Genomic DNA, 14596 nt, shown 5'->3' on the forward strand with positions numbered 1-14596 from the left:
AGAGAGAGAGAGAGAGAGAGAGAGAGAGAGAGAGAGAGAAAGAGAGAATCCAAGGCAGGCTCTGCCCTGTCAGTGCAGAACCCAACCCGGGGACCGAACCCACAAACCGTGAGATCATGACCTGAGCCAAAATCAAGAGTTGGCTACTTAACAGACTGAACCACCCAGGCGCCCCTAAACAAATAAACTTTTAAAAAATAAAAAAATAAAATAAATAAACACAGATGAAGACTGTCTCGGGTCCAAAGCAATAGGAAGAATCATGAAGGAAAAGCTCAACAGATCCAACTATAGGAAAATAAGACACTTTACAGCATATTACACTATAACCACAGATTCATATTTAGGTAACTTTAAAATCTAATATTTAGGGAAACCATTAAGATCCCAAGTACATGAGAAGACGATTCCCTCAGCAGAAGTACACATAGGAAAGAAAGTATATGGAGCGTCTAGGGGTTGGAGTGATGATGCCTAGGTGTCCTGCCTGCTAGAACTTCCAGGACCCGCGGGGAAGAAACCAGAGGTGGGGTGAAGAGGGAGAACACATTACTCTCCTGCTTGAGCGGGCCAGATTCCCAGAACACCTGGTGGGGCAGGGAAACCTCCAAGGGACAGGGGTCACCTGTTTTCTTCACTTGGAACTCCCACAAAAGGCACCCTGGCCATTTAGTTGGGGGGTGACCACACAGGACCAACAGGCGTAGGGCACAGCTTCAGTCCTTGGGGCTTAATTAGCTTCATGCTGGGTCAAAGCTACTCTGTGTGCTGAAGAACCAGACAGCAGGTCCCAGTTTGAAACTGGGTGCTCACTGGTGTTTCCGTGACCCAGGAGGGAAAGGAGGACTGACTGGGGCCAGCCTCTCATCCCATCCACCTCTGGAAGGTGAACACATCAGCTTGGAGGGACCCTGACAGGTGTCATGTGCCCCACGCCCCCACCACAGTTCAACTGGTCAGGGCTGTCTCTTCCTTCCTTCCTTCCTTCCTTCCTTCCTTCCTTCCTTCCTTCCTTCCTCCCTCCCTCCCTCCCTTTCTTTTTTAACTTGAGAGAGAGAGAGAGAGCATGCGTGCACAAGTGGAGGAGAGGGGTAGAGGAAGAATCTTACGCAGGCTCTATGCTCAGCATGGAGCCCAATGTGGGGCTTGATCCCTCAGCCCTAGGATCATGACCTGAGCTGAAATCAAGAGTCGGATGCTCAACCCACCAAGCCATCCAGGTGCTCCAGGGCTGTCTAGTTCTGTAAGAGATGGTTGGGGCGCTGCCTCAACCCCCAGCCAAACATTCTTTCCTAAGTGCACCAGGTTCACCAACCCTGGAGTCCCACCTTTAAGCAGGCCCACAGGAAGAGGCAGGGGGAAAACCCTTCAGCTTTCTGAAGAACCTAGCATCCTGAAGTTCCGCATCCTTCTGTGAAGCTTCCTACCTACTCTCCAGTTAGCCCCATGCGGGAATGGCCCCAGGCAGCTTCACAAAGGAGGGGGAAGGAACACAGAGGAAATCTGCCAGAGGTCAAGCCCTGCCCAGGAGCGGCTCTCCTTAAACACAAAGCACCCACAGGAAGGAAGGCAACAGAAATGGGCTTCTAATGTCACGTGAGGGATGGGGAAGAAATTACTGTGAGAAAAAATGGTTTGCCCTGAGTATGTCTGGGAGTTTTCTTCCTAGGATTAATTTTGTCTGTCTGGAAAGGTTTCTGGGTGGGCCTTCCCAGAAGTAGGGACATGTTCGTCGTGACACTAGGGACCTCCCTCCAGCAGGAGAAAATGGATTTCACAGACCACCCGCTATTAGTTGCTACACATCCTCTCTGCTCTCTGCACATCCTCCCCTCTCCCGGCTCCAAAGTCTTCCTACTAAAAGTTTTCCTCCATTCACCCAAACAGTTCCTTTTAAAATGTAAACACACACACACAGAAAACTAATCGAATGAGAAAGAGACACAGAGGGAAAAAAATGAAACACTTTGTTCTAGGTTCTGATTCTAAATCTGGCAGGAGGTGTGAAGGGCTGGCAGCTTGCTGGTCTTGGTATGGGTGACAGCAGGCGGCCCCTCCTGCCTCAGGGCGGCAGGCCAGCAGCGGCTGTGCTCTTAGGAACTGGAGGGAGAGTGGGTGGCATGTGGGGGCAGAGGGAGAGATGTGCCACCCCACTGGGACAGGAGCCGAGTGGATGCTCCCCAGACCACAGCCAGGCCTCATGCTAATGCGGATGACACCCCCCAAGCCCCACCCCAGGCCTGCCATGACTTTCCAGCTGTAATTCCAAGTCTCAGTCCCACTTGGGCACCTGCATTTAGTGGGCTCCCCAAACCGAACTGGTCTGAAACCAAAGCTGTCATTTATGCCAACACCTGACCCCCACCCTGACTTTCCCTTTTTCCTCCCAGGTTCAGAATCTCAAACTTATCTATGTGCTTCACTCATTGACTCAGGGGCAGTAAGCCTTCCAATTCCCCGCGGTCACATCCCTCTTCCTTTCCGTTTTTACCTCATCTACTACGTCACTGAGGCAGACTCCTGACTACTTTCCCTCATGCCTGCAACCCACCTTGCCTCCATCCTATCACACAGGACCTTCCCAAAGCACTGCTCAGATCCCTGCTAAAAAGCTTTCAAAAGCTTCCCCTGCGTGTAACAGGACGAGGTCTGGTCCGAGCTACTTTTAAAGCTCTATCTCCTTCTCCAATCCAACAGGTGCCCTCTGGCTGGACCAGACAGGGCTCTTAAAGTTGCACAGACTTCGTGGCACAATCATGCTTACCGCGGGACCGCAGCGTTCACTACTCCCCCTGCACTGGGACATCTCTTGCCTATCCTCTGCATCGAGGAATGGAGCGGGAGAGGGAAATACACAAAAGCTTTCAACAGGAGTACCAAGCAAAGAAGAAACTGTTTCCTTGCCGAAGGTCAACTGTCCATCAATTGATTCCAAAGGTGGCATTTCCAAATCCACTCCCCACACCTAGACGCTAGGTGTTGCAAACAATCACGTACTATTTCCCCTAACTCTCATCCGTGCCGCAAAGTTAGAGACAGCTTTCAAAAGAGCCCATACTGTGAGTCATCCTCCAAGGAGGGTAGAGATTTGACTTCAGTGGTACCCACATGGATCTCTGAAGGTGGAGGTAGGAAAGGAGAGGGGATGTTAACCTCAGCCCTTCCCCCACCTCCTCAGCCCCAACTGCAATCCCCTGGCACATAGAGAACGTCCCCGGCTTTCGATACCTATTGTCCAATTTCTATGTGGTTTAAACCTGGCTCTGGTGAGGCGGAGTTGGGAGAAGGAGGGAGGCAAGGATCTCTCAGGGGAGCCCACCGCCTACTCCTGAAACCTGGAGAGCAGTGGAGAGCAGTGTTCCGTCTCATAGATGCACTAAGCCACGCCCCCACCCCACGTCAGCATCTCAGGAGTGCAGAGCTAGGGAAGCCCACGCAGGCAGGGAGACTGATTGTGGGGAGGGCTGGAAGGAAGTGGGGGGGGATTTAACTGCTCACGTACCTGATCAAACAGGACTTTCCAGTGCTGGTAGAGAGGGAGGCCATGCACAAGAGGAGGAAGAGGAGAGAGAGAGAGAGAGAAACACACTTATCACCAAGGACTCTCCAGCCCCCCTGAGATTTCGGACACTGCCTCCCAGTTGCTGCCCAGACTCAGGGACCCGCCACAAGACACCAGGGGAAATGTGGGAAGAGCTCCCCAAGTGAATCTGCACTAAGCAAAGGGAGGGAACTCAGGTTGGGGAGGTTGGGGGTGGGGGGTGTCCCTCACTTGGAGACACGCAGAAAGGGATAAACAGAACAAGGGTGAGTCTCAACAATTACTAAATAAAGGCATTCAACTCTCCCCAAGGGCCTCTAATAACTTACACCTAAAGCTTGTAGCCGTGTCTATTCCCACACCTGGGAAAGCTGACCCAGGTGCAATCCCATCAGACCTGCCAGAACCGTCCCAACTTGCTAGGGGCCAGAGACCCCTACTCAGGAAAACTCAGCCTGCACAAACGCTAACATTTTGTCTGCAGCTTGGGAGGAGGGGTCTCTGGAAAGCACTGAAATCTAAGTGGTCCCTCCCAAGGCTGAGTCTAATTGGTGAGTTCGGGGCTTGGGGGCCAGAAGCTGGTGAGAGGTTTAACTGCGGGAGCCAGAGGGAAGGGAGGATGTTAAGCTCCCCTGGGGCACACTCATTCAGACTTGCCGGCTTAGGTTTAGTAGGTTGGGGGGCCTGGCTTCACCTCCATTTCCCATTCTGAGAGAGGGCTAGGGCAGGGCAGAGCGTCTGCCCAGTTTTTCCCCTCAGTCTGCAGGTTAACCTGGGGAGGGAGTAGCTTAGGAAATTCCAGTTCCCAGGACTCCCCGGCGCGGGCTCCGCCGCTGGCTCCCCGAACCGAAGGGAAGGAGACTCCGGCGGCAGATGGCAGGGAAGCCCTCTGGGGCAGCCCCTCCCCATCCTCGCCCGGGGGACCGTCGCAGGCACCGACTCGGTCTGGGACTCCCGGGCTCCCAGTACTCCCCCTCTTCCTCCTCCGGCCAGGTTCGGGGGCTGGGGCCGGCTTCAATTTCAATCAGTGTCGCGACAGGGCAGGTGCAGGGAGGGAGCTAATCCGGAAGCGAAGAAGGGGGTCGCCAGACCGGTCGGCGCTGCCGGGTTCCGGGGACTCTGCGGCGCCCGCTCCTTCCCCGGGCTCAGGGAGCCCGCAGGTCGCGAGTGGGAGGGGAGGGGGAGTCACTGCTGTGACGCGGCCGCCTCTGCGGGAAAACGCCGTGTCCCGGGCACTGCACCAGCCGCGGGGAGGGGGCTCCGGCGGCAGACGGGTCCCCAGCGCAGCGGCGGGGCTGTGTCCCGCAGCGAAACGGCGGGAGCCCGAGCAGGGGGGTGGCGCGCGCGCGTTTGGGGGAGACCGGTCCCTCCGCCCTCTCCCGCCCGCGGGGACCCGGCCAATCCGGGGCGCTCCCGCCGTCACCTTGAAACCTCCAAGTTGCCCCGCGGGGGAGAGACGGGGGCAGCTCCCGCACAGTGCCCCCCAGAAAGTTTGCCCGGGCGGGGGAGGGGGCACTCACGTCCTCCGGCGCCGCCGGCGGCCGCTCCTCGGCCTCGGGTTCCAGCTCCTCGATGCGCTCCGCCTCGGCGCAGGCGGCCACTGCGGGGCCCGGGCTGGGGTGCTCTCCCATGCCGACGCGGGGTCCAGGGCCGGCGGGCGGCTGTGGGGCTCGTCCCGGCGCGCCGGGCTAACTTTGCGCGGCGCGGGCCGCGCCGCTCCGGGGGCCCTGTGCGCACCGCGCCGCCTCCGCGCCAGCCCCGCCGCCCGCGCCCGCCCCCATGGCCCCGGCCCCCGCGTCGCCGCCTCGCCACCCCGGGACGCCCGGCCCCTCGCCGCCAAACTTCTCCGCGCTCGCGGCCCCGCCGGCCTCCGCCCAGGCCCCCACGCCCGGCTCAGAGGCGAGGGCGCCCTTGGGCCGGCCCCGGCCCCGCGGCTCCCCGCGCTCCCTTCTCGCTTCCCGCGGCCCCAGCTCTGCGCCGGAGTCTCCTCCTCCCCGCGGACTCCTCGGGGGCGGCGCGCGGGCGGGGGCGGGGCTGCTCCCGGGGACCGCCGTCCCCCGCCCCCACCCCCCCGGGCGCCACCACCAGAGCCAAATCGGTCAGAGTGGCGCGGCCCCGGGAGGAGAGGGGGCAGAGCTGCGGCGGGGCTGGCGGGGAAGTGGCTGCACCGCCCGGGGCGGAGGGGGGGATGTGCGGGCGAGGGGGGCGGGGGGGCGGGCAGCGCCGCGCCGTCCGTGGCCCCATTACCACCAGCCTCCAGCCGGGGCCCGGGTTTGTCTCGGGGCCGGGGTGGGGTGCAGTGCCCACTTCCCGAGACCCACCGGGTTAACGATCACTTGGAGGCTGCAGATGCGTGAAGGAGGCAGGGGCGAGGTTTTCACTAAGTTGGCAACGTCGGGGTTAACTGGGAGTGAACTGGGGGCGGGATGCTGGGAGGACGGGATCCTCAACACCCTTCCATCTCTCTTCCCCTCCTTTCGGTCTCAGGTCCAGTAATTTAGGGATGGGAGAAGTCAGACAGGGGCTGCCAGGATCCCCAATCCTAAGTCTTTCTCTTCCTGCAGGAGAGCTATGTTGACAGAGCCCTGGCTTCATTTGACCAGGTTGACAGAGGCAAGCCCAGAGAAGTGCCCCAACTGGGAGATGGGAGGTAAAGAAGCTAAAGCAAATAGTGATGAAGTTAGATCGGAGGAATAGGAGATCTTTTAAAGAAGAAAAAAAGGGGGGGAGGTGTTGTTTCCCTGCAGGACCTCCCAGGAGACCGTCTCCCAGAAACAGAGGCTTTGCCTGCAAACTCGTCCGGTGGTCTGCTGGGACAGGTGCCACTCTCCGAAGAGGCACAGGGGCTCGTGTCTGGTCAGTGGTCCCCTCCCAGTCCTCTTCCTAACACCCAACACCCACCCACTCACAGGTGTCTGCTCCTCTCTGCTCCCTCTCAGTGAGGGAGGCTCTTTTCCAACACCGAAAGTTGCAATTAATGCTCTCATCATCATAAAGCAGACACATAACCCCAGTCCCGGGATCTAACCTGTGACCATCTCACCCGACAAGGACTGCTCCCCTTAAACACAGAGGAGGAAATTAACTCTGTTCTAATTAGGTGAGTTTGCTACAGACACCAATTTTCATCTCGGTTTCAGAAAGTGTGATCATTTCAACTATTTTTGTTTCTTACCACCCTCCCCCATCCCTACTCTACTAACAAGTCAAGATCCTGCCAAGATTTCCTTGTAAATAAAACTGTCTGCCTAGGGTGTGATTTTGAAAACAGCCTTCAGAGGGACAGAAGAGAGGCCTAACTCCTTTGTGGAAAGAAGACCCAGAAGGACAAAAGGAAGCATGCGGCCCTGAGGTCAATGTCACTGCCTCCTCCCCACCTTCCTGATATCATCTGCATGACCCATATGGGTGCTGGCTGTGTTACACTTAGATCTCTGGGACTGGACCAATGGGCCAACAAGCCTGGGGTGGGGTGAGGAGAAGAAGGGCTCAGAGAGGTGTCATAGCCACTCTGCTGAGATGCCCAGCAGCCCCTGGACAGCATTCTGACCCCAGCTGACCTTTGGTTTTTTCACACCTCTTATCCACATATTGGACTCTGTCATTCCCTCTAGAAGGGACCTTGGCAGGCTCAGTTCAGTTCTCTGAACATGTACGGAGCTCTCCCTAAGTGCCAGTGACGGGGCTTTGGGAATACAGAGATAAGTAGGATCTGGACCCTGCCCTCCAGAAACTGCTTGATTGGGGGAGACAGCCAGGGAAGTCCAGGGGGTATAGAAACCCAAAGGACGGGGCCCTTGAGGGCCCAAGAAGACTTCCCAAAGGATGCGTCCCCAGAACCAGGCAAAGTGAGACACCTGAAGGGAAGGCATTCCAGGCAGAGGAAACACCTCGGGCAAAGGCTGGGAACGTGAAGCAGTCTGGTTTGGCAGGGGAACTACACGCAACCTGGTGTGGCTGCACATGAGATCTGGGCGTCTCATGTGAAGAGGGCGGCCTCAAAGGGATGGTTTGAAGGGCTGTGAGTTTCATGAGAAAGAAGCTTGGACTCTACCTAAGGCCAAAGGGGAGCCATTGAAGGATTGTGAGCCCAAGAATCCTATTTTAAAAGATCCTTCCGGCTGTAATGTGGAAGATAGACAGGAGGAGGTTGGCTTGAGCATAGGGAGAGGGGCAACGCCATCCAAGGAAGAGGTCACGAGTGCAGCAGCAATTAGGGGAGAGGGAGGATCCGAGAAGTATCCAGAAGGGCGGCTTGTTCCTCTGTCTGCCCTAGGAACATTTCACCCACACCAAAAGTATCCTAGGAAAGAATTGCCAACCACTAACCAGAAGCTTCCCTTCTGGAGACTGCTTCCCTTACCCTGGCCCTGGCTGGAAGGAGAATGGCCATCTGGACTCGCAGACGAGGTGTAACACCCAAACTCTGTGAACCTGAGGCCACACTCTCACCTTTTGTCTTCCTTGTTGCCTCGGCCTCACCAGCCAGCCAGCCCATTTCACCGCACAGCCCCAGGGAAATCGGCAGCTAGGTACACCCCACTCCCCAGCAAGCAGCGGGACATGGGGCCTGGGGCCCCTCTGAGGGATGGGAGTGGCCAGGCTGTCTGATAGCTTCTGTGCCACTCCAGACTAAGATAGCCTGGGGACCAGCACACTCTGTGCCACGCTGGGGACAGAGGAAGGAATGGGTATCAGTGCCCACTCACCTTCACTGAATGGCTGCCATGGGCCAGGCACTTGTAGATGCCCTGAGGTAACTGCACAGGGGCCCTGCCCTCAGAGAACCCCAGGTCTGGTGGGAAATGACAGCAAACAAGGGCTGATTGGCATTGATTGATACCCACCTCTTCATTTTGTAAGCACTCCACACCCATGACCTCTCTTCAAGTCCCTAACAAGACACTCTTAGTCGATGCAGCGTAAGAGCCTGGGGGAGAGCAGTCTGAGCTCTGAAGAGTCAAACACGGTTCAGAGATGAGCCTTGAAAGATGGGGCAGCTTTGGGGTGGAAGGGTACAAACTGCACCAGAGGAACAGAAAAACCACAGACTGTGTTAAGAACAACTCAGTGGTTGAGCACAAACTGGGGGTGGCCGGGGGGTGAGAACCATGTGGCAAAAGTCCTTGAGTGCCAGGCTGAGGAGCGAGGACCTTGCTCAGTGGGCGATGGAGAAGCAGTGATAGCTTCTAACTAGAGCCGCATTTTAGGGAGATTAAGTTGGCAGCCGCTCAAGAGTGCAATTCATCTAACATTGCGAGTGGCCATTATTTGCCAGACCCTGGCCGAGGTGCTGAGAATACAAAGGGAGTAAGACCCAGGCCCTGGCCTCTTGGGAGAAAAATCGGATAATCCTCTGATTACAGCCTGGTGAGAAAGGGAAGGAGGGAAGAGAAGAGCTGTTTGGGGGCTGAGTCTTTAAGGCGCACCCACCAAGAGAGGGAAGAGTGTAGTTTTAAGGATCTGAACCTGGGGGCCAGAACAAGGTGTTGCCAGGGTTGAGGGGTGGGGGGGGGGGGGAAGCCAGAGGGAGCCACTGGGAGGGGGAATCGGGGTGTGGGGAGCCAAGGAGTTTGTGGACAACATGAGCTAATGAGAAACCGGGGAAGGAACATTCAGGGCTGTAATTACTGCCCAAAGCAAATGGTGGCCGTGCAGAGCAGGGGGTGAACAGGGGTGATTTTCTCCAGAACTTCTCGGGGGCTTGGGCCTCTTCTCCAGCAACAGTTTCCCATTCTGACGTCTCCCTCAGCCAGGCATGCACCCCTCAAGGCCCTTTTCTCTCCCTAAAGCAAATCCAAACTGACCCTCACGGTCCCCTCCCACCACGTGGAGCCCCGATCTTCTGAGAAACCTGCAAACAGCTCCTGCCATTTGCCTGCCCGAGATGAAGACATGAGTTATTTTTGACCGAGATCCAAGCCCCAGCCCTGAATTCTTTTGTCTTCCAGGAATCCCCCAGTCATGTTTGAAGCCTGCAAGTCCGAACAGCAGACGCCGCTCAGGGAGGAGACTGCCACTTGGAATCCAACCACCCTCTACCCCAGCTCCCACATTCTTGCCTTATTGCCCGCTGTCTTGGAGATCAAACAGCACAACGCTGCTGCTCTCCTTTCGTCTCTTCCTTTCTCACTCCCTCCAGGGCCCCCAATTTGCCGAGTCACTTAAATCATTACTGAAAGATGTCTAGGTTCACAGACACCAAACCCTTTCAAAGAGAGGCGTGGGCTCCCAAAAGTGAAGCTCAGAAAGGCACAGAGGAAACTCTCCCAGTTCCGAAATGTAGCCAACCCCATGTTTGGGAAAAATGATAAGCTGCTTTGCTGGCTCTCAGTTTCCTTCTGTCTCCTTGGGGCTTGGCTGGTCCCCAGGGTGCCACTTCTGGCTCTCTTTGGGCTTCCCACACTCTCTGCGACCTTTGGTTATGCAAGAGGTAAGTCCTGTCCGTTCAGTCACATGCACCTCTCTGTGCACCTCTCTGTGACGCATGCCCCTCCTCCCCCAGCCCTTCCTTAACCCTCCAGCCCAAACGGACCACTCCTTCCTCTAAGTTTTATCTTCTTTATCCAAGAATGCGTGTCCCTTGAAGGAGAGGATCTGGCCTGTTCGATTTTACATCCATCACAATATGCAACATTGCACACCGTAGGAGCTGAACAAATGTCTGTTTAATGAAAAACAGAGCATGTCTGTTGATATGACACGAAGCCTAATTACATAGCTATTACTCTCAGCCCCCAACAAGAAACTTGTTCCTTGTTTTATGTTGTGGAGAAAAGATTCCTCTGCATAATAAAAATACAATTGTCTGCCTGCTGCCTTCATGTCAAAGCATTTCTACATTTGTCATTCCATTTCATCCTCAAAAAGCTGGCCTTTTTTTAGGGGAAGCAGAATAGGTACAATTGCCTCCAGTTTACAAACGGGGACGCTAAAACCCCTGGGCTCGGAGGAGATACGATTCTCCATTCCTCTCACCAAATTTCTTGTTTTAAGAGTCTAGGTGGGACACCTGGGTGGCTCGGTTGGTTAAACATCCGCGTCTTGATCTCAGGGTCATGAGTTCAAGTCCTGGGTTGGGCTCCGAGCTGGGCAGGAAGTTTTCTTAAAAAAAGAAAGAAAAACAGGGGCGCCTGGGTGGCGCAGTCGGTTAAGCGTCCGACTTCAGCCAGGTCACGATCTCGCGGTCCGTAGTTCGAGCCCCGCGTCAGGCTCTGGGCTGATGGCTCAGAGCCTGGAGCCTGTTTCCGATTCTGTGTCTCCCTCTCTCTCTGACCCTCCCCCGTTCATGCTCTGTCTCTCTCTGTCCCAAAAATAAAAATAAAAAACGTTGAAAAAAAAAAAAATTAAAAAAAAAAAAAAAAAAAAAGAAAGAAAAACAAACACACAAACAAAGGGTCAAAGGGAAAAAAAAACAAAAACCCTAATGTGGTGAGTACCCTTGGCCCCAACTACTGCTTGCAGTGACTTTCTCCCAGGGCAACTGGGCAGGGTTGAATCAGGGTGCCCAAGTGGGGCGGCTTGTCTAGTTGCGGGCTGGTATGCATCGGGGGGTGTCTTTGGCTTTAGAGAAAAAGCCACTGGTCTGTCTGTCTGCTTTGTTTTTCGTAAAATTATATGTGCAAACTCCTCCCAGAAGGAGGGGAATGGTTCACTTTCATTCACCACCGCACAGTGCCGGGCTCCTATGAGGTGTCCATCGAGCTGTGTGGAGAGGAAGAGACATTAAGAAACTGCCACGAGGCTCATGGTGAGCCTTTCCACTCGAGTGTACAATCCATGAGGGCAAGGACTTGGTTTTGTTGGCTTACAGCAGTGTCTGTGACTCCTAGAACGGTTCCTGGCATATGGAAAGCTCTCAAAAAGTATTTGCTCAGTGAATAAACCTGTCCTATTTATACTTCTCCAGGCCAAAGAAGGCAAGCCAGGGGTCAGAATTCCTGGGAAGTCTGCCTGGCCTCTGGCCTCATGGGGACTTCTCGGCCTCCTCAGGGAAAGAATGTCATTAACCCGGCACCTACTCCGGTGAGGGGCTGCAGTGAAGAATGTCTTGGGGCCCACGAGGCAGGCTTTCTGATGATGGGGACACAGCAGCGGCAGCAGCCGCCTGGGATGCCGGGCAGGGGAGTGAGACGGTGGGCACTCAGATCTGCCTCCTCCATTTCTCAGCCGCACAGCCCAAGTGAGGCTGTGTGAGAACTTCTCCGCACACATTGTAAATACCATCTGTCACACTGCCTGCCCAGACGCGGCCTTCCTCCCTGGAAGGGAAGCGTTCTTTATTATTTATGCAGAACGCACCCTACTTAAGTGCTGTGCCACCAGGAGAAGGAGAGAAAGGCCCAGAAGAGTCGAGGACTCCAGGAACCTGCCCCTCGGACAGCCGCTGGACTGGAGGGCTTGGCCATCGCCTCTCTGGGGCGGGAGGGTAAGTCTCCCCTCCTCATTCTCGCTCTGCCATCAGCTTGCTGCATGACCTTGACCAAAGCACCTCAACCCCGTAGGCCTGTAAATGCAGAGGTCGGACTAGATGAGCTGTGACCTCTCCCCCAGCCCTGAAATACACTTGGGTCATTTGGACCCTTCTCCTTCCTGCCACTCACCCAGAACTGTGTTTGCTCCCCAGCCAGGCTGGAAGGGGGAAATACAGACCAAGATGTGATTCCTAAGTACTTGCGAGTAGGCCCAGGAGTCAACAGACCTGGGTTCTTGTCCAAACTCTGTCACTGTTTAGCCATGTGACCCTGGGGACTAAGAGACTGCAGTAGGAGAATCCATCTTGGAATGCCATGATGTCCAACTTTCTATTCCAAAACGGTGCCTATAAACATCTTTGCAGATGGAAACTGTAGACACGGAGATGAATGAGACGTAGTCTCTGCCCACAGTGAGCAGTAAGACAGGTGGAGAAGACACGCTAAAAACACCTACCGGTACGGTGTGATAGGTACTGAGTAGAGATGTCCGCCAAGTATGCGGTTGGCAGAAAGGGGGCCCAAAGGGGTGATGCTGGAGCTGGATCTTAAAAGACCAAGTAGGAGCTCGCCAGCTGGGTGAGGCTTGACGTGTGCAGGTTGGAGGGTACTGCACGTACTAAGGCAGGAAGGTGTACATCTGCATGGAAACTGCCTCCTCGTTGTTAGGTGATGGGGACATTCTGAGAGTCTTTACATTGACTGCAAATCTCCCACCCCTTTGGAACGATCCAGCACTCCCTGGATGGGGGTGAGGGGGCTTGCGATTAATGGCTCAGCCTGGCCCCCCCTGTCCATGAGGCACAACAGCAAGGATGTGAGAGACTGACAAGAGTATCTCCTTCCATCTCCTGCCTTTATCTGTTCTCCGAACTAGAATCGGTGAAGCAGGCTGGAAATTGGGGGCTGGCTCAAGTGGTCCTAAGGTGACCCGCAATTTTTCCGGTGACCCACCATCAGGCCGGGTCAGAAGAGGAATGCGGCCCTGTGCAAAATGGGGCCCGGAGGCTGGCAGTCAGGGTTGCTGGGCATCCTCCCGTGTGTGGCCAGAGCACATGATCTGTCCTACAGCTGTGGCAGCCTGTCGTGGCTCCTTGGGGAGCAGTCCAAGTCCTCTGCAGAGAGATGGAGTTAACCTGTCCCTTCTCCGTGAAGGACGTCCTGCAACGGAAATGCGCTCAATCTGGTTGCTGCAGCTGTGGTCTGCAGCTCACATGCCCACTCTGCATCCTCCCAAGCACACAAGAACAGTGCAGAAAAAAATGCATGCGTCCAAGACCTCCGTTAGCTGTGAGCAGCCTCACAGGCTGCAAACCATGGCGTTAACCAGGCTCGGGGAAAACCTCCGAAGCACCGTAAGCATTCTGCTGGTTTGGCTTGCCGCAACAATTTATATCCAAGAAAAGGGGGCTGCAAGTCAGGGAAATACCAGAAATGCTGAAGGAACGGGCACATTTGCCAGATGGTTCCTGGGGCACAATTGTATTTGCAGAGGGACGGTCTGCAGGGGGAGGTCCTTTCCTCGGAGAGCAAAGGCGCTGGCTGATGGCTCATTCATTATCCTAGGGCTCATTTGGAGGAGGGTGGTGGCTTAAAGCACACCCACGCTCTTGTCCTCTTCCCAGAACCTTGCAGCTGTGATTGCCTGAGGTTGAAGTGGCCTTCGGGATTGGGCCTCTCCAAGCACTCCTGTGTTTCTTTAGACACCTGCCACCTGTATCTTCTTCCCCAGCTTAAGCCAGTTAGTTCACTTTCCCAGCTGCCAGCTGTCATTCTCTTTCCTTAATGTGTTTGACTGCATTTAGTCAATTACACAGCTTGGGCTCTTACGATGTGAGTTCAGCTGTGCTCCCAGCACAGAACTACAAGGCAATAGGGATGAGGCTGGGGGCGGGGGTGGTTAAGTGGGTTTGAAAATATGAATAACTGGAAGGGCATCTTAAATTATTGGCTACATTAGCACAGAATTTTCACGAACTCGTTGCCTTTGCCTGGTAATGCATGTGTCTGCCTGCGTCTTCCTCCATGAAAACTGCAGGCTACCTCTGTCGTGGTTTTCCTACATATCCCGGGTGGGTTGGTGGTCACGCAGATGCCTCCACAAGCCTGGGTCGTGGGGCAGATGCGGTGAGGCGGGTGGGCAGTCAACACAGCTCCTGCGGAGCCCAGTGATGCCCTGTTGCTCTGGTGGTCAGTGGGTCCCCTCCCTGCAGATGGACAGCATCACAGCAGCAGCAGGCTGCAGGTGGTGAGGGTGCCCACTTAATAGGGGACCTGTAACTTCTGTATTACATGGTGACCTCCGTAAGAACAGCATGCCTTTGTGACCGCCTCGCTTTCTCTATTTTCTAGTATCATGCTGTCAGCGTGGTATCTAGGGGTTTAAGTGGAAAACAGACATACTTATTCACAGCCTTTCATTTGCATCTGGCAGGATAACCTTCACCAAGTTAGTTCACTTAGACTCCCTAAGACTCAGTTTCCTTGTATTTAAATGAGGCTAATATGACACATCTTGGTAGGATGTAGATAAAAAGGATGGGACAGTGCCTGGCACAGAGTAGCTCTCAGTAAGTAAGCA

At 55.1% G+C, this 14596-nt stretch overlaps 1 protein-coding gene across 2 annotated transcripts in view; it reads right to left on the reverse strand.

Moving 5' to 3' along the window:
• The window catches only part of RHBDL3 (rhomboid like 3), a 50472-nt gene extending 45178 nt beyond the window's left edge, over positions 1 to 5294 (reverse strand). Inside the window, exons 1-2 of one of the 2 annotated variants that reach the window (XM_058703183.1) lie at positions 5062 to 5294; positions 3503 to 3526 (exon numbers count right to left, since the gene is read on the reverse strand). In XM_058703183.1, the coding sequence (XP_058559166.1) occupies positions 3503 to 3526; positions 5062 to 5172 (135 nt within the window). In that variant the 5' untranslated portion in view covers positions 5173 to 5294. The remainder of the gene's footprint in view (positions 1 to 3502; positions 3527 to 5061) is intronic. The other variant, XM_058703185.1, reaches the window with a different exon arrangement.
• Positions 5295 to 14596: the final 9302 nt, after the last annotated feature.

This window comes from Neofelis nebulosa, chromosome 16 (assembly GCF_028018385.1).
Source record: "Neofelis nebulosa isolate mNeoNeb1 chromosome 16, mNeoNeb1.pri, whole genome shotgun sequence".
NCBI classification, from domain to species: domain Eukaryota; kingdom Metazoa; phylum Chordata; class Mammalia; order Carnivora; family Felidae; genus Neofelis; species Neofelis nebulosa.